At 33.5% G+C, this 21,080-nt stretch overlaps 1 protein-coding gene across 2 annotated transcripts in view; it reads right to left on the reverse strand.

Annotated features, from left to right (window-relative positions):
• Positions 1-1,728: 1,728 nt before the first annotated feature.
• Positions 1,729-21,080, reverse strand: part of TBC1D23 (TBC1 domain family member 23) — a 62,604-nt gene continuing 43,252 nt past the window's right edge. The window contains exons 12-19 of one of the 2 annotated variants that reach the window (XM_024558134.4): positions 20,139-20,181; positions 18,554-18,663; positions 13,050-13,189; positions 11,714-11,758; positions 8,593-8,681; positions 6,233-6,368; positions 4,232-4,426; positions 1,729-3,400 (exon numbers count right to left, since the gene is read on the reverse strand). In XM_024558134.4, the coding sequence (XP_024413902.1) occupies positions 3,319-3,400; positions 4,232-4,426; positions 6,233-6,368; positions 8,593-8,681; positions 11,714-11,758; positions 13,050-13,189; positions 18,554-18,663; positions 20,139-20,181 (840 nt within the window). In that variant the 3' untranslated portion in view covers positions 1,729-3,318. The remainder of the gene's footprint in view (positions 3,401-4,231; positions 4,427-6,232; positions 6,369-8,592; positions 8,682-11,713; positions 11,759-13,049; positions 13,190-18,553; positions 18,664-20,138; positions 20,182-21,080) is intronic. The other variant, XM_024558135.4, reaches the window with a different exon arrangement.

Raw genomic sequence — 21,080 nt, forward strand, 5'->3', positions numbered from 1 at the left:
CCTAATAAGCATGTGAAAAGATACTCAACATTAGTTATTAGGGAAATGCAAATGAAAACCTCAGATACCACTTCACATCCTAGGATGGCTGTAATAAAAAAGGTGGACAAAAACAGTGTTGGCAAGAAAAGTAGAGAAGTTAAGAGAACTCATACATGGTGAAAAGGTGAAGTCTCTCTGGAAAAACAGTTTGGAAGTTCCTCATAAATTAAGTGTACAATTGACATATGACAGAGTAATTCCACTCCAAGGAAGCTACGCCAAAGAACTGAAAACATGTCAGCGTAAAAACTTGTACGTGAATGTTCAAAGCAACATTATTCATAATAGCCAAAAGTAGAAGCAATTCAAATGCCCACCAAGTAATGAGTGCATAAATAAAAGGTGATAATATCCATATAATGGAATAGTATTCGGCCATAAAAATGAAATTGTGATACATGCTACAAGTGAAGTTTGAAAACACTGTTAAATGAAAGAAGCCAGATGCAAAAGTTACTTCTTGTATGATCCCCTTTTATTATCAAATGTCCAGAATATGCAAAACCAGAGAGCCAGAAAGTAATTAGTGGTTGCCAAGGGCTAGAGAGATGGGGGAAAGGGGAGTGACTGCTGATGGGTATGGGATTTGGCAGGGGGAGGGATTATAAAATGTTCTGGAATTAAATAGTGGTGATGGTTGCACAACTCTGTGAATGTACTAAAAACCACTGAATTGTAGACTTTCAAGAAGTTCAATTTTATAATATGTGGCTTATATTTCAATAAAGGTGTGATTTTTTTTAAAGTTCAAGATGATGGTCTAACCATTATGCTACATCCCTGAAACTAATACAAAATACGGAATATATGCTGTAATTGAAATATAAAACTAAAATAAAAACCCTCCCCCCAACAGATGTTATTTTGAAGATGGGATATTACTTTCATCACACATTCAACCTATGGTGTTGGGTTTCCCCCAAGTCAAAATGTCAATTAAAAAAACAAAACAAAACAAAAACAAATGCCAATCTATGGCTGGTTAGTTTGTTAGAATATCATGCTAAGGAGTTAAAGGTCCCATGTGAAACATACCCATGGCAAAAATGGTTGATTACATCAGTACAAATTTATCATCCTTACTAGAAAACACATTTTATTAATGGTGAGCAAGTGGCATCAAATCTATATACAGAATTCATTTTATACCTATTACAAATAGTAATTCCCAGGAAGAGGATTAAGAAGAGGGGATATGAGTACTATACCTTTTCACTCACTCAATTTCTTTGAACCTGCTTTTCACAACTTGAAAGTACAGAAAATAATACCAACTTCATATTGTTGCAGCCTCTGCAATCCTGGGAATACACCAGAGGTGGACATCCCAGAGCGAATTCTAGTTCTGTGGTTAGTGAGCCAGTGAAGGGAGAATGAGCTACATAAGTGCCCAACAATCAATGAAATGAATTTTCACTTAATATTCATGACTATTAACTGGTATTATTACTGATAACAAACCGAAGTTCAGAGAAATTAAGAAGTTCAATTTATTACCTGTGAAATTTAAAGTCATTAAATTACCTCTTTCAATTGTCCCCACCTAGGTGAACAGAAATAGGAATCTTAATACTTTTGAACCTGAAATATGAACATTTAAATTCTACTGAAATGATAACCCTCGATTTTCTAATTTTTTGCTATTTCTAGAGATTTATAAATGGGGGGAGGAGAGAAAATAGACTGTTTTTAAGAACAAAGTTTTGAGCAAACTGCATTGGTTTATTTACACCTGTAATTTATAAACAGTAACACAACATCTTTACATTAATATTATGTAAAAAGTCCCATAGCTGAAATAGGCAAAAAAATGAGACTTCAGGACATTTTTAAAGGGGCACCAAGAAAAGGAAAAAAATGCAATATAACAGTTGTGGGGAGAGTTATAAATATCAATTATTGCACCAGGTGCAATTTCATGCAAATGTCTTCAACCACTCCAAGTAAACTTTTTATTTAAGTATTAGAATAAAATATATTGGCCTATGCTGCCTTTTATTCACTTGATTTCCATTAAGTAAATTAAATACCTGTCTACAAACAGGATACATCTAAACATTTCTCCTATCAACTCCTTAGAGATAATCTATCACATTTTAAGACATGGCAGGTTGTAAGAATTTGCTACTTCCCAAAGAGATTTTACAGGAAATTGTTCCATGTCCTCAAATGTGTTCTTGGATTTCTCTTACCTAATGTGTCCAATATAGACCTCAATAAATTAAACTAAGGAAGCTGTAAAATAAAGCAGATCACTTTACAGTTTTGTCATATTAAGAGAATGAAAAGTTTCAAACCCCCGGAATTTTAGTAAGACAAGACAAAAACCAAAAAAGAGAAATTTCCGAAAGTGATGATAAAAACAACTACAGTTTATACATCCCTCTGATTATTTGGCTTTTATTTAAGTGGATTATTTGTGGTCACAGACCATAATCTCACTGAGGATAAATCAGTGTGTGTTCAACTTGTGTTTTGAAATATCCTAAATCAAATACTCCATTTGTAATAAAGACCAATGACATTTGTACAAATTCTGTCCTCAAAGTGTTAATTGTAATCTTAACATGCCTACCTACTTATAATATTGCTTTTAAATGCTCCATAGAAACCATCAGGATGAAGTTAAGTATCTGAAGCACATCGTCTTCAAATTATTGGCTAATGGTACAAATAAGATGTTTGGAAACGGATGCTTCAACATTTCACTAGCTGGACTGAATTTCTGAGTTGACTGGAATCTTCAGCCATTTCATTAAAAAGATTTTATTCTTTTTAAGAACAGAAACAGCAAGCTAATTATTAATCTATGTAGTATTTTTTTAGCTTCTGATATTGCTCAGTGGGTAAAGCCAAATGCAGCAATTAAAGGGTTCTCTTCAACTAATTCTATCCCTAATTTTCAGTGAAGACATTGCAAATATATATGTGTATGATTGTTTTTAAATCTGAAAGTGATGCATGTTCCCTTAAAACAGCTCTTCAAAACAGAACTGCATTCTGCTCCCTTAGTTCATAAGGGCACTGGGTCAGTTACTTTAAAGTCATTTAATAACTGACTTTTATAATTAATCATTTTACAAAACCAAAAATACAAAAGAAAATTAAAAAATTGTTTAACTATCCAGAGATTGATTATAATAATTTACACTTTTTAGACCTGCTATTCAAGCACCCCCATGAGCAAATGAAATGTCTCCAGTTAGTATTCAGTCAGGAAAATGTCCATGCTTCTCTTGGTTGCCTTAATTTCTTCTGAAGTAATTTTCTTTCACATTAACTTTCCAAAGCATCCAGAACTTTCATGATCTGTTGTTTTATGGCTTTGGTAGCATCTCCTGCATTTGGGATCAAATATCTGTTGGGGGGGAAACACACATATATATATTAATACAGTCCGTTTGCCTTTAGAACTCAGATGTCACTTCCAATGGGAAGCTTTCCCTGTCCTCCCATGTCCTTCCATAACTTATATTAACATATACTCAAAAGCATATTTGTAAAGAAATAAAATCTAAATGTAAAAGCAAGGTGATTTTTCATGTAGTGTAGAGACCAAGAGAGAATGGACTGGAGATGAAGAGTCAGAAGGGGGCTATATTTGGTTCTATCACAAGGTAGGGGTGAAGATCTGGAAGTCATTCAACCCCTCTGGCTTCACATGTTTATCTTGTAGAATTAAATATGGTTTAGTTTAGAGATCGGTGTGGTGAATTGCTCAGTGGCCCTTGTGCCAGTCCATGAACTGTTTGTCACTGGTCCACAATGAGACGAGGAACTTCGACCAGATTGTAAACTAACTACATCATTCAGTTCATGGCTGATTTCAAGGACACTCTTTCAAAACAAGAATTTGATGAGAGAAAATAAAAACCCTGCCTTACATTCTGAGACAATTTTCTTACTTAATTGCAAACTAGCATTTAGTGCAGCACTGAAATAGATTATTCTTAAAGACCCTTCTGTCAAAAAGTTTTTTTATAGTCAGCTATGGCACTTACTGAAATCATGTGCTAATGGCTAACCCAAAAGATAAGGATTTGGAAGAAAAAGATAGCAACAAATATTAATAATAAAAGTGGTTCAAGTACCCTATTCCACCAACTAGTCCCCAAAATAGGGAAACAAACCATGGTTAATAATGAACTAAATCAGTAATTCAGATAAAATCATGCCAAGAAAATCTTACCTTTCAATTGCCAAGATTTCTATTCCTGAAGCACTGCTGTTTCCATACTTGAAAGTAATTAGCTCAGGATGTTTCTTTTTGGATGTAATTTTAACCACAGAATTTAGTGCTTGTCGAGATTGTATGTAAGCCAATCCTTTCCGTGAAAGAATCTCCCTTAAACAGTACATGTGTGTTGCAGTAACCAACAGATGACTTGAGAGGGGAAAAAAGCATTAAAAAACAAAAAGAATGTTTTTAAAATGTCTCTTAAAATAGCTGTTAGTTAAAAAGCCCCAATTATAAAAAATGTTCAACTCCGGATGAAATTACTTTTGAGTTAAAAATGCAAAGGTTCATTATAAACAAATAAGCTACCTAATAAAAGCTTTTAATTTTCCCTTAGTTATATACAAAATTAATGTTTTATTAACAGATAATCCTGTAACTGTTTAAGAGCAAAGGTATAACATTTTATAATATGTACAATAGTATTAAAGTAATAGATTTTTAGAGCTTATTCTATATGGTATATGAAATATACTACCTTTCAGACTTTTACAGTACTGTCTACATTCATAAACTATTTCATTCAACATACCACAGCCTATGCCTAATATTAAAGACCACTGAGCAATAGTTGGGCTGTCTTACATATTTTATAATATTCTGTAACCGGGTCCTGAAGACAGAATGGGCACAGAATTAGTAACATTCCCCCATCTTACATCTCAGCTCAGCTTTAATATAATGACAATACTGATACACTTGTAGGTAATATCAATAAAATCAGAAAACTATATGACAAGTCCAGAATGTGGGACATTTGGCAGAACAATAGGCCTAGACTCAAAGGATTCATTTATTATGGAGAAAAGGGGGAAGCAGTGGTATGGGGTCAAGTACTTTGTACTTTGAGTGAGACTAAATATTGGGTTGGCCAAAAAGTTTTTTCTGTAAAATGAAAGACACATTTTTCATTTTCACCAATAATTTTATTGATTTGGACATTTTGAGTATGTCGGCTATCTCCCACTATTGGTTTCTAGTGGGTAGAGGCCAGAGGTGCTGTTAAACATTTTCCAATGCGTAAGACAGCCCCACAGCAAAGAATTATTTGGCCAAAATGTCAACAGTACCAAGCAAACCACTTCTGACACATTTGATTGGTCACAGCACCTTCTCTTTTAAACACAGCAAAAAATCTCTTTTTGTGTTTCAGTTGTGTTTTTACCTTTCTTGAAATAATAAAGCATAATATGCTGAAAATGTTGCATATTTTTTCCATCTTCAATATTAAAATGGCTGCAGAAAAATTCACCAATTTCGATAAGTTTTTTTAAGTGCACACTGATATGACAGCTGTCACAATACAATCTAACAAAATTGTTTTGAATGAAGTTAAAGATAACTAAGCACTATTAGAACCATCACAGGGGAAAAAAACTGAATGAACTTTTTGACCGACCCAATATAACAGACAAATACAATGTGTAAACCCTGACTGGATCCTGGAATAGGAAATACCAACACAAACTATAAAAGATACTTTGGGGGCACTCTGAAAATATTTGAGTATGGTCTATTTGTTGAATCAGGTTAATTCTTAAGGTTTTAAAAGATGTGCTAATGCTATTGGAGTTGTGAGATGTTATTGTGAGGCATTTAGGGGTAAAGTGTGATACCTGTAAGCTGCTGCTTAGTGTCTTGGCAAAAGGGAAGTTCATATGTGCGTATACACACACATACATACAGAGAGATGGGAGAGTGTGAAAAGAAGTTAAAAGTTGGTGAATCAAAGAGAGGCTTATAACAGTATTCAATGTACTGTTTCTTGAACATTTTTTGTTTAAACTTTCAAAATAAAAATACATAGAAACATTTCTAAAAATCAAGACATATATTGATAGAAGTAAATTATATCTTATTGTACTTGGATAAATAAAACTTCTCCTGTAGTTCAATTTTATGTTATTTCTCTAAATTCAATTTTACTTCTGAATAAGACAATTTTCGAAGTACCTGGGAAACATGTGTCCATTTTCTTTCACTTCTTTACAAGGAAAATGATGCTTGATGTCTGGCTTGTTTATCCAAGTCTGAATGTTTACAACCTCTTTTCTATCATCATCTGACATGGAAGAACTGTCAATTTCATCTATAAAAAATTAAAGTGTTAAACATGGGCCATCACCACCTTTAAAACAATACATTTCTTAACAACCTGAAAAACAATTTCAATAGTACTTTAAACATATGGGCTGAAAAAAACACCCAATCAATTCTAATCCTTCTACTATATTTCCTTATGCCATGGATACCAACACAGAAATATTGTTATGAAAAATCACTCTATATGGTTAAGAGTCAGGTGAACATACTCAGAATGCATTTTTAAAAGATTAAACTAACTGAGAAATTTAGACTTTTTGATTTAGATAACATAACTATGGTCCCAGCTGGTGTGGCTCGGTGGATTAAGTGCCTACCTGTGAACTAAAGGTTCACCTGTTTGATTCCCAGTCAGGCACATGCCAGGGTTGCAGGCCAGGTCCCCAGTAGGGGGCACACAAGAGGCAACCACACATTGATGTTTTTTTCCCTCCCTTCCCCCCTCTCTAAAAATAAATAAGTAAATAAAATATTTTAAAAAACCCCCAAATAACCATAACTAAACTATGACTAGTCTGTAGAGAGATGGCTGAATAAGCATCTATATCAAGGGCAAATATGGCAGAGTTCTTTTTGTCTTGCTGTTTTCTAATTTTAAGAAAAAAAAAAAATCCATCCTGGGATAGGTAAGTGAAAGTCTACCGTTTTTCATGAGAAAAATAGAAAACATTCTAGTTATTTTGTTCTCACTTAAGAAAGGGAAATTATAGTCCCTAAGATTACTAATTATAAATGCTCTTCCCATTGCTTTTTAAGAAATACTTCAAATATAAAGAGACATAATGAAAAAAGGAACTCTCATGCATCTACATACTTCTAGCTTAAATAAGAAAGTGAAGCCCTTGCCTCGTGTCTCTCTCCCCAATCACATTCCTCTTCCTTCCCAACTAAGAAATAGTGACAATCTGAATTTGATGTTAATCAGTTCCTTACTTTAACTGTATATGACTATCCCTAAATAATATAGAGAAGTGTTTTGTATTTTAAGTAAAATCTATATAAATACTAGCCTATTATATTATTCTGTAATAGCTACCCCACTACCAACATTATAAAATATATCAATGCTAATAGACATAGCTTTAGTTTCCTGATTTTCATTACTATGCAGTTTCCCACAGTGTACATATGTGTGTGTGTGTGATTTACGTAAATATACCATAGTTTATCCATCCATTGGTTTCTTCCCTTTGTTAAAGGAAGGAGTTGAGATAGTCAGGGAGAAATAATGTAACAGGAACATGGCAAAAGAGAGGATGGGAAAACATGAGCAAAACAAACGAGAAATAGCAAATAGAAAATTACATTTACCTCAATGCAAGTTTTCTGGAAGGTGATTCTATAATACGTATTAAAATAGCAAATGTGATTCCCTATAACCTAGCAAGTTTACTGCTACAAATTTACCCTCTGAGTGCACTTGCAAAAGTTCATTTACACATGTGCATAAAAATATCTGTTGCCATTGGAAACAGAAAAAAACTACCAATGTCAGTGGGAGAAGACTGATTAAATAAATTATGGTATGTTTATATGATAGAAAAATAATTGAGGAGGTACATGGGCTGAGATGGAAAATATGCAAGATATTATTATTACTAAGTAGAAAAGGCAAGGTGAGATTTGGGAGTTCTTTTTTTCATATTTTGTACATTTGTATACTGTTCTTGACAGTGAGATTATGAACCACAGTAATAAATTATTTTTAAAAATACAAAGACAGCTAACCACACAAAGGATGACAAATTTCCCTGACACAATATCTCCATCTTGTGGCCCTTTAAAATATCGCCTCTAATTTCAAAAGGCTCTTTCCATGCCTGTTTCAGAACTCCCTGAACATCAGTCCCACAACTCTCTGTCTCCTAGGTGGGTGGATCAAGGGGATTTAAATCCAATCCCATGGATTTAAATACTATTTGTACACTGATGATTCCTAGATTATCCTATCTCAGACTAGTCTCCTCAACTAAAGACTTCTATAATCAACTGGCTACTCAACATTTCTGCTTGGATTGCTAATAGGCAGAACTTTAGGTGTCTAAAACCAAACCCTTAACAGAAAAAGAGTCTACAATCTCTCCTACAGAATCTCACTGAGCCTTTTTTTTTTTTTTTTTAAAGTAGTTGTTTGCTAAGTCTCAGAATAATCTCTATAATCACTCCTGGTACCTAGGGAAAGAAGTCTATAAATAAGTGTACTACTACACCTGTGTCGTATTCTTCCTCATCCCCAATGCTGAACACTGGCTTCACACCGCGGTACGGCTTGCCCACTCTGTCACTGCTACTCACATGCCTATATTCAAAGAATTTTGGGGGGGGAAAGCATCACTTAAGTTATGAAAGATTTTCATCAACTATCATTTGACTATTCAAACAAATGTAAATGTTCTTTGTTTGCCCATGTACAACCCAGTTTTAAGATAGCTATGTTAAAGAAAATGATACGAAAAGGAAATATGTTAGCAAAAGTGGCATAGCACTCGGCTAATATATGGAGAAAAAATACACTATGCACTCACAGTTCCAGTAAGAAACAATCTAACAGATATTCTTAAACTTGTTTACTATTTGTTGGCTGTATCCTTCATTTGTATGGGAATGTAAGGGTCAGTTATATTCTGTGAGTAAAATTAAATCTGAAACATTTTAATATTCATATTAAAACCAAGGCTTAGATCTGTGTGGCTTCAGAGAAGGTACTAAACCTCTCTGTGCTGCTGTTTACTGACTCGTTAAATGATGATAGTATCTACCCTTCGGTTATTGTAAGAATTAAATCAGTTAATATTCTGTAAAGCTCTTGGAACAATGCCTGGCATATGGCAAGTGCTAACATACATGTTTGCTGGACAATATAAATTATGGGACCAAACTTTCAGATTCTAGGATTGCTTAAGGTTCTCATATGGGTGTCCTCTCAATTTTTTTATTGTTATTATTGTTTTAATAGAAACTAAGATTCTACTTCTTATACATAATTGTAAGTAAGCCATGAACATGAATCTGCCTTTCTTCTTCAAGTGAAAGAAGCATAAACAACATTTAAACTCAAAGTTAATTAGTTCTGCAGGAAGTGTGACCTCTCTTTATAACATAAAAACTTAATCTCATTACTTTGCAGGTAATCTCAAATGAACCAAGAAGTACAATTAAAGTATTTCAAAAAGATACTATGAGTTTCTGGGGAATAAACATTGTATTATTTGTAGGATAAGATATGAAGAAAAACTGTGCCTATTATTTCCCTTTGGCATGTATCAAGAAGAGTCCAAAGTGGAAAAAAATTGAGTTACATGTCTTAGTCTTAGAATTCAATTTTTCCAGAAGATGGAGATCAAATATATATTTTAAGTAATTTTCTAATACATTTCATCAATAAAAATCATCACAACCTAATTTTGTTGAAAATGGCTTAAATCTTTACTTTTTCCAAAACAACATTCTCAACAGAAAATTAATGAGAGTTGAGCGTATAACTAGACACTCTTTGGGAATTATAAGTTAGGTTATTATTATACATACCTTAAATTTTGGTTAAGTTAAAATCATAAAATCATTTGATTTTATATTCAAATATATGTAATATAAAATTATTCTGAAAATGATCAAACTATGATTGTTAAAAAGTAATTTAAACACCTATGAAACTCAGATTCAGTTTTCTTACAAAAGGCAAAGACAAAGATAATACAGCCTTATCTAAAAATACTTTAGTGTTACTTAAATTATAAAATTATGAGATTTAAATTATTGCTTCTCTCCTAATATTAAAGCATAACCAAAACTGCCTGCTATAACATAGAAAGTAATAATGTTTATAGTAAATGCTTGAACCAGAAACCAAGTGTGAAGAGACAAATCGAAAAAAAAAAAAAGCTATTCATCATCAATCTAGATTTATAACACAGTGGAGTTTTTATAAACAAGATTGCTAAAGATTACTGACATGGCTCTTAAAAGATTGGCTAGAGCCCTGGCTGGTGTGACTCAATGGACTGGGCACTGGCCTGCAAACTGAGAGGTCACTGGTTCAATTCCCAGTCAGGACGCATGCCTAGCTTGCAGGCCCAGTTAGGGGTGTGCCAGAGGCAACCACGCATTGATGTTTCTCTCCCTCTCTTTCTCCCTCCCTTCCCCTCTCTCTAAAAATAAATAAATAAAATCTTTAAAAAATTAAAGACTGGCTAGAAATTAATGAAATTCAATGGATGAACTTTTTTTTTTTTAAAAAAAAGCAGTTAACTATACTTTCTTAGTGCAAGTAATAAAGATCTACAAAATGGTTTGACCAGGTTTTTACTTAACTTATTGAGTTCAGAAAGAGCTAACATTTCATTTCACTAAATTGTATATTCAGAATAGATACACCTGCCCTTGGACCAAAGAAGATAATTTAAATATTTAAGAAATTAAGAATTTGGGAGAAAACTTGCAAGTTAAATAAAATTAGACTAATTCAGTGGTTATATAATAAGAGATAATAGAAAGATTCACAAACATTTTAATTTTAAAAGATGCAATTTCCTTTAAAAGTCTTAGAAAAAATTATAATAGAAGCTCTGTAATTCATATTGTGTAGGAATGGTCACAGCAAATAAAAACTTATCACTAAGTTGAGAGTAAACTATTGGTTTTTAGAAATGCTATTTCCAGTCACTGGAAATACTGAAATGACCTGAGAAAAAGTCAAGTCCATTACTCCAAAGCTCAATTTACATTCAAAGTATGACTAGAGTTTCTTTTAAAATGTTCATAGGTGTTGCTATAATTGATACTCTAATTTAAGTTGCAGAAAAATTCTGAGTATAAAAACTGTAAAGCTATATAGAAGTATTAATACATACAGTTAAGAAAAATCTAAAAATATTAAGATATAACACACATGAAATAACCAGAATCTTGAACCATGAATTGTGTCTTTTTTCAGGTACTACGATTTCCTTTACCATTAGGGCATGACACAAAAGTAAACGAGCTCCAAAGCTAATACCCAGCCAACTCTGAGACTACCCATTTTCTGTTTCAACTTCCTCTCTCTCAGAATAAAAGCTGCAGCTTTATGAAGTTCTTGGGTTTGAATGTACTTGACTTTCACATGAGAAATGGGAGATACAAAGAATCATGCAAGAAAAAAAATTAAATGATTAAAGCAAAGGACAAAAAGAGATCAGCATCACATGTACTCCTAAAAGCAGAATGAGAAAAGTTTAGCACTTGAAACAACTGCATGAAATTTTAGCCAAGACAGCATGAGCCTTATAGATAGCATGAAGCATGCTGAAGGAAAAGGATGGTCCAACAAAGCTGCTCTACTCATTGGCTTACCGCTCTGTACATGTTCTGTCTGGCCAAGGGAGATTGAAAGACATTCTATAGCAAATTGAGGCAGAGGACAGAACAAAATGATTATAAAAAACACAACAGCTTTAAAACAAAAATACCGTATAATCAGTTTTTCTAATGCAGAGTGTACATTATAAAGAAAATATTTCAATCATCCAAAGTAAAAGGAAAGATGAAAAAGAAGCCTGTTTCAAGTGACTCCTTAACAAAGAGAAGTCTTCAATTTAGAGTTATCATTAGTTCATTAAATAAGATTTTTAATGTCATGCTACAAAATGTAGCAGTAATAATAGTCCTCTAATTCAGAATGCACTAATTAAAGTTAAAAACATTAGAGGCTTTTGAGAGCAGACATATACGTCAATGAGCAAAAAAATAATTTCATGATAAAACACTTTATCAGTCGACCATTTTATACAAGATATAATTTTCTAGATTGGTGAAAACAACCTATTCTCTTTTTTACTATTTACTAAATGGGGGGAAAATGTACTTTTGTATGTGTATGTACTATACCTTTAAAAGTGACAAATAATAAATTCCTGATATTTAAGTCTTAAAGTCAAATATTTCAATTTCCCTAGGATACTATAAGTAAGACATAATGGTGAAATTAAATACAATAACACATTTCTAAGATCAGGCTTTCTTAGAAACAAATTCTGCACTGAATTATTAGGTTACTTTTGGCCTCAAGGAAAAACAAAGATCAATTAGGCTAAAGTGTGGAGAAAAAACATATTGTGCACTCACAGTTTCAGTAGAAACAATATAACAAATAGTCTTAAACTTGTTTATTATTTGTTGGCTGTGCCCTTCATTTGTAAGTCACAGGAAAATAAAGGTCCATTATATTTAGTGAACAAAATTCTACAAAGATCTGAACACTTAAACTTAAGAAACGGATTTTTGCTTTATTTAGCATGACCAAATTCTCTAGGTTTTTAAATTCCTGAAGCAGAGGAAGAGGTTCCTGCTACGAAGATTATTGCACTTAGTAGATGATTCCTATCCATTTGACATGTGGGAAGCAGCCACCATTTGATGTGAAAACATAAAACGGCACTTGAATATTTTTTAAAGAAATGGCATAAATGCGTAGAATCATTATTTGCACCTTATTCTGAGCTGTGGTAAAAAGGAGTCTGTAGACAAATTTTACAGCAGTAAAGGACATCTCACAATTATAATGAAAACCATCTAATAAAAAATGCACTTCATGATCCTTTCCTAGAACACATTCAACTAATATTTACTCTCAAATACTTTTCTTAGTTTTAATTACTCATCATAAGCTCATACCATATAAGCAACTCACCGGTCCACAGGCGTCGATGTATTCTCAATAAAACTGATAACTTTTTCCCTGACATTAACAGATTTTGTTTTCAAAGCAATAGTCATTTTATTTACTAGTGATTTCATTCCTCTGTCATTTGAGCCATTAGAGGATTCACCCTGGAAAAAAAAAAAAAAAAAGAGATTACTAAAGAACTCTCCAAACGATTCAGATACACTACTGCTAAAGGTTATTCAAATTCCTATGTTAAAGTTCTAATTCCCAGTGCACCTCAGAAAGTGACTATATGTGGAGACAGGGCCTTTAAAGAGGTAATTAAGTTTAAATGAGATCATATGAGTGGGCTCTAATCCAATGAATGATGTCCTTACAGAAGAGGGAGAGACACCAGAGAGTTACCTGCTCAGAAAAAAGGCCATGTGTGGACACAGCAAGAAGGTGGCATCTGCAAGCCAGGGAGGCCTTAGGAGAAATCAAACCTGCCAACACAGACCCTGAACCTCTAGTCTCCAAAACTTGAAGAAAAAAAATTTTTGTTGTTCAAGCCACAGTCAATCATATTTTGATATGCCAGCCCTAGAAAACTGATACAGTAGGTGAGGCCATTTTAGGAATGGAAGGTAGAAAGAGAAAATGAGTATACACATTGCACATATAAATGTGTAGAGTGTGAAGTTATCCTCCTTATTCAATAAACAATCAAGTTATCAACCTTTTCTTATTAACTCAGATTAGTCTATAAAAATGAGCAAAGGTATACATAGGCATACCTCAGACATACTGCAGGTTCAGTTTCAGAACACCGCAATAAAGTGAATTTTGCAATAAAGCTAGTCACACCAATTTTTTTGTTTCCCAGTGCATATAAAAGTTATATTTACACTATGCTGTTGTCTATTAAGTGTCATAGCATTATGTGTAAAAAAAACAATGTACATTCTTTAACTACAAAACACTTTATTGCTAAAACACGCTAACCATCATCAGAGCCTTCAGCAAGTCATTATCTTTTTTTGCTGGATGGTCTTGCCTTGATGTTGACAGCTGCTGACTGATCAGGGTGGTAGTTGCTAAAGGTTGGGGTGACTGTGGAAATATCTTAAAGTACAACAGCAATGAATTCTGCCTCATTGACTGACTCTTGCTTTCATGAAAAATTACTGTGTAGCATGCAATGTTATTTGACAGCATTTTACCTACAGGAGAACTTCTTTAAAAATTGGACTTAATCCTCTCAAACTCTGCCACTGGTTTATCAACTATTAGTACATAGAAACTATAAATTAATAGTATATATAATTTTATATACTATTCTAAATCCTTTTCGTCATCTCAACAATTGTCGGAGCATCTTCACCAGAAGTAGGTTCCATCTCAAGAAACCACTTTCTTTGCTCATCCATAAGAAGCAACTCCCCAAACATTAAAGTGTTATGAGACTGCAGCAATGCAGTGGCATCTTCAGGCTCCACTTCTAATTCTGGTTCCACCACATCTGCAGTTACTTCCTCCACTGAAGTCTTGAACCCTCGAAGTCATCCATTGAGTGTTGGAATCAACTTCTTCCAAACTCTTAATGTTGGTATTTTGACCTTTTCCCATTCATCACAACTGTTCTTAATGGCATCTAGAATGGTGAACCCTTTCTGGGTTTTCAATTGACTTTGACCAGATCCATCATTGGAATCACTATCTATGGCAGCCATGGCCTTATGAAAAGTGTTTCTTAAATAATAAGATTTGAAAGTCAAAATTACTCCTGATCCATGGGCTGCAGAATGGACGTGGTGTTACCAGGCATGAAAACAATGTTAATCTCTTTGTGTGTCTTCATCAGAGCTGTTGGCAGTAATACTTGAATCTTTTTTTTTTTTTTGAACAGTAGGTCTTGACAGTAGGCTTAACATAATTTAGTAAAGCATGGTGTAAACAGATGTGCTGTCATCCAGGCTTTCTTGTTCCATTTATAGAGAACAGGCAGAGTAGAGTAGCATAATTCTTAAGTGCCCTAGGATTTTTGGAATAAAGTAAGCACTGGCTTTAACTTAAAACTTACCAATTAGCCCCCAATAAAAGAGTCAAACTGGTCTCTGAAGTTTTGATGCCAGACATTGTCTTCTCTCTAGCTATGGAAATCCTAGATGGCATCTTCTTCCAATTTAAGGCTGTTTCATCTACATTGACAATCTGTTGTTTAGTGTAGCCACCTTCATGAACTATCTTAGCTAGAACTACTGGATAACTTGCTGCTTCACCTTGCACTTTTGCTATGGGGACAACTTCTTCCCTTAAACCTCATGAACCAACTTCTGCTAGCTTCAAACTTTTCTTCTGAAGTTCCCTCACCTCTCTCAGCCTTCATAGAATTGAAGAGGGTTAGAGCCCTGCCCTGCATTAGGCTTTGGCTTAAGGAATGTTGTGGCTGGTTCATCTTCTATCCAGACCACTAACACTTTCTCCATATCAGTAATAAAGCTCTTTTGCTTTCTAATCATTCACATGTTCACCAGAGTAGCACTTTTAATTGTCTTCAAGAACTTTCCCTTTGCATTCAGAATTTGGCTGTTTGGTACATGCCTTCTTCAGTAAGCTTAATCACTTCTAGCTTTTGATTTAAAGTGAGAGAAGTGTGACTCTTCCTCTTACTTGGAACACTTAGAGGCCATTGTAGGTTATCAACTGTCCTAATTTCATTATTGTTGTATCTCAGAGAACGGAGAGGCCTGAGAAGAAACAGTGAGTGACATGGGGGAATGACCCAATCGGTGGAGCAGTCAGAGCACACACATTTTTCCAGTCTGCTACCTTACATGGGTACAAAACAATGACGTGGCAGCCCAAAACAACAAACAATAATAGCATCAAAGATCACTGATCACAGATAATCATAACAAATAATAATGAAAATTTTTGTAATATTGTGAGAACTACCAAAATGTAACAGAGATAAATGAAATAAGCAAATGCTGTTAGAAAATGATGCCAATAGACTTGTTTGAACTTGCTTGATGCAAGATGGCCACAAACTTCCAATTTGTAAAATAACGTACTACCTGCAAAGTGCAGTTAAGTAAACCACAATAAAATAAGGGGGATGCCTGTAATCAGCATATCATTCATGTACCTAAACTTTTAAACATTTACTCCTTGTAAACTTGCTTTTTAAAACATTTTCACTTAGGCCTCTAATTTGTCAAGAAACATCAACCTGGTATAGCTAATCTAATGAATATGAATATAATTCTTTTTGTTTTTATTAATATCCTCAGCCAAGGAAATTTTTTACTGCTTTTTAGAGAAAGGGACCAAGAGAAACATCAATGCAAGAGAGGAGCATCAATTGGTTGCCTCCTGTACACACCCTGGGCCAGGGATTGTATGTGCCCTCACAGGAACCAAACCCATAACCTGACTGGGAATGTGCCCTGACTGGGAATGAACCTGCCACCTTTTCGTTATGGGACAATGCTCCAACCAACTGAGCCACACTGGCCAGCGCAAGTGTGAGTATAATTTTTAAATTATTTCATAGGATTGCTCCCATACACCCTAGATGGCAAGTTGCTGGTAAGTGTCAAAAGTTTCAAAATTTATGAGAAGGAAGTAATCAGAAAGTACCCTAGGATTTAGGTATTATCTGATGGAAAATTATACAGACATAAAAAAAATGCTTTAAAATAAAAGCATTTTAAAATGCTAGAAAATGCTCAAATGTTCAGTGAAAAGGCAGAAAATAAAATTATGTGTATACTTTGATCAGTACTTTTAAAATACTAAAATACACGTGCATTAAAAAGATCTGAAGAATATTTCAAACTATAAATAGCAGTTATCTGAGAGGCATACAGGTGATTTTGTTTTTATCCTTTTCATATTTATATATGATGCTATAATAAACATGTTTTTATTTTTATGAGAATAAGTCATTAAATAAGCAATATAGAAAACAAGTGTTTCTATTTCCATATCAAAATTCAAAACCAAATTAATTACACTGACTATGGAAATTCTTTGGTACTTTTGAATACAGCACATCTTTAAGACAGTTTCTTTCCCAGCTTCGATCAGCGTTTTTCAAATCTGAAGATAAAAACTTCAACAGAATACCCAATGCTGTGGGTGGAAATATAAATTAGAATAATGTTAAATAATTATTATTGGTAAGAATGCAGAATTCTAAGGATAGTGGTAAGCAATCTTTTGATCAAGTTATTCTATTTCTAAGACTAAATAATCATGACCTATGTAAATATATTACTACATAAAATAACTGTAGTAATATTTATAATAAAAGACTGGAAGCAATATAAATATTCAATAACAGGGGACTGAGAAATGATATGTCCATATAATGGAATACTAGTTTGAAAATGGCAAATGTTTATTAAATAAATGGTGATCTCACATGAAGAACTCTTAGATACCTGGAGGATCAAGTTGAAAACTTAATTCTCAGAGAAGGCTTACTTGCTCATAATCTGACAATAATTTGCTTTGACTCACAGCGGTGAAGATAAATGTCAATTAATACATCTAATGAGTTACCATTTTATAATAACTACTATTAAATAGGTAGGCCACAGGTACTGCACTCTCCATTCACTTGCACATTTGATCCTCATGTCATCTTTATGAGGAAGGTTCTGTTATTTCCACCTGTATTGCACAGATGAAGACACCAGACTGGAGAGATCTTACTGAAGATCATAAAGAAAATAAGTAAGTTGCAGAGATAAAATGTGAACATCTCAGTAAGTTACACCAGTAAGCCAAAGCCAGTAACTGAGACTCTGTACTGCAGTTTTCCTTCTATTGCTGTTTTAAAGAATAATCATTAGGTAGATGAGGGCTACTACTTATTAAAGAAATTATTTAATGACATCTAATCTGATTGACATGAAATACAAAAAGTGCAAAAGACTTATAGCCCAAATATTTCCAAAGGAGAACAGAAAAATGGATTTACCCGATACAGCAAAATCCAGCAATGTACATCTCAATAACTAAAAATTAAATATAATGAGAGTGGCAATGGGTTCCTGTCTTCCTCTGCTTGACCCATTCTCAAATATGAGTGGACTAGAGTTCTAAAATAAGATTGTGGTGGGGAGGAGCAGACATGGTGCGCAGAAGATAGGACCATAAGCCTCAGTATTATCTTGGCCCAAACTAATTGGGGGATTCCTAGAATAAGCTTAACTTGAGATTACCAGCTCACCATGGAACTCAGAACAATCTCCATTGATAGACATTTTAGCTGGAGCAGAAAACTATCACTAGGTGATACCAAACTGCAGCTGGATAGGGAGAAACCTGAATTCAGCAGATAGACCTCTGCACTCTCAGCTAGTTTAGCTGTGCGGGCCTCCTCCATCATTTCACTAACCTCACAATAATATGACTCCTCACTGTGCATGTTTGAAGTATTTTGACTCCATTTCTGTTATGGTGGGGGTTTAGTATTTAATCACCTTTTCTGGGCATTTATTTGAATTAGTAACACACTCAACACACACACTTACATCAGCAGAAGAACTGATACTGCTCCTTGAGCCTGAGGTACTAGCAATCCAATGGCCGTAACCATTTTCTGGTCCATCCACATTAATGTCTGCCAAGTGCTGCTGCAGTGCTTAAGATAAACAAGAAAAAAAAAAATAACACCACCTGACACATCAACCCCTTTTGGAAACATTACCAGAGAAGTATAATAAACATGTCATAGCTGAATGAAAAAGAATCCCAGGAGATATCACAGTTATATCTTTCCACATCTCTGAAAAGGAGTAAAGGACTTCAAGCCACAGAAAACTTTCCCTTCCTCTTCTCCTTCCTTCTAATTCCTCTGTACACATATGACTTTCCTTTATTGACCCTAAGGGTGACAATAACTATATATATAGGCTTCATATTTTCCCTTTTGGAAGGGAAACTATTAATAGATGACCTCAGCAATATTTTTTAATGACATAAAAGATTAATAGAAAAACCTATGGTTATATCTGAAATGAATACAAAATAATATTAAGTGTAAACTAATTTAAAAAAAGAAAACTTATGGTAGCTTTTGTTTTCTAAGGAGGTATCAATTAATCTTTGTCATAAAAAAGCAGTCTTAGCAATTAACTGCTAATGGAAAGAGGTTTTTCTTGGAAAATAAATCATTCATACTTTAAGGCCAATACTTGCTTAATACTATTTATTACAATGATCCCTTTTGTAGACCACTCTATGTAGGCGCTTCAAAGATAATTAATTATCAGGCCATGACAAATGGGAGATAATCATAATCCTGACTAATGTCAACAAAGAGGAAATAGATCCTAATCTACCAAAAATTCTAAGTTACAACATAGGATAGTTATAATTGGCACTTCTGTTTTTGTGGTGGGAATAAATAAGATCATGTCTCTTTTCAAGTTTGATGATTACAATACAGTAGCATTGTCTATATTCACTAAACTGTACATTAGTGCTCCAGGATTTATTTACTAGTTGCAAGTTTGTCCTCTTAAATAACATCTCTTGTAAAAAATAAAAACTCTTTTTATAGTCTTATTACTCTGACCTAATTCTTCATAAATTATCAAATACTTGCCTACAGAGATTTTGTCAATTATTTTACTATCCTAGATTACCAGATATTACTCTACAGATTTGAAAACATTGGCTTATTTGTTTTATTCCATTGAGCTGACATTTTTTTAGCAGCTGTTACCTTCAAGTAGTTCAAAAATGAAATGAAAATAAAACAGATTTAAAAAGCAAAAGAAGGAAGGGTATAGAGTGAAAAGTATTCCTCTTATTCTTCTTTCCTAGTCCTATCTACTCCTTTGTAGAGGTAAATCATGTGGGCAGTTTTCGTGCATCTTTACTAAAATATTTTTTGCAAATACAAGCTAATTTAACCACACCTATTTATAGTCTTCCATTAAATATTTATTTCAATTGCCTATGATATATCTGTCTGTTATCTATGTTCTGCTAGCTCTGTCTTTTTTGAAAATACTGAATGACTGAAGAAAGGTATATCCATTAACTAACTTGGTTACTATATAATTTCCACTGAAAAGTGTAGGCAAAGGGATTAATAAATTAAAATTTTACCCATAAATCCTCCACTTGCAATGCTCACATATTCTTTGTTTTTCTGTAATGGAAAATAAAACTTAAATTATTCCAAAATGCAATTTAATTAGAACTTCTGATAACTTCATAAATATTGAGAAATGTAATATAAGGTTACATGTTGATTTTCTGGACTTTTTCTTTGACATTTTGGACTTCGGCACAGAGAGGTACATATATTTACCTTGTGTATTGTTAAGATCTGGTGCTTGGGTGGGAAGGAGGGAACAATTCCATGGCTCTAACAAGACTATAATTTTATTTGTATTATAGTTCCAAAAGTGCAATAGTCAAATCAAAACCAGTTAAGTTGAATTTTTGGATGTAATTAGGATAATATTTTAAAGTTCTTAAAATATTTTCTGTCCTTTATAAAAATGAAATATAAAAGTAAATATTACAGCTAATTATGAAAAAATGGGGGTGGGGGCAAGGCAGAAAACTGTACTTCAACAATAAAAAAATGTTAAAAGAGATAAATAAAAAGTTAGTGATTGTATAAAAAAAAAGAAAAAATGTTAGAATGTTACCATTTTACAAGCTACTAAAAATTAGTGGATCTAAGCAATGATAAAAAAAAAAAGAGAGAGAGAGACACACACACACACAAAAAAGATAGATAACTGGGTAGTATTAATTTTCCTCCTGATGGAAGTACATACCACCCAGGACCTCCTTTCTCCCCCCAAAGTAATCTGATCAAGTCTCTATCGAAGTTAATCACCAGTTTACAGAAAATACCAGGGATATAACCTGATAAACAACATCATAAGAATGCAATCAGCAAAATCCAGAATGAGGGAACTCTATAAGATGAAGTAACCAGTTTTTCCCCCAACAAATATATGCAAGGGAAAAAATATGAAAGAGAACTTATAAATCTATAAATGAAAAAAGACTTAATGACCTCATCTAAGTGCA

Source organism: Desmodus rotundus, chromosome 2, assembly GCF_022682495.2.
Source record: "Desmodus rotundus isolate HL8 chromosome 2, HLdesRot8A.1, whole genome shotgun sequence".
NCBI classification, from domain to species: domain Eukaryota; kingdom Metazoa; phylum Chordata; class Mammalia; order Chiroptera; family Phyllostomidae; genus Desmodus; species Desmodus rotundus.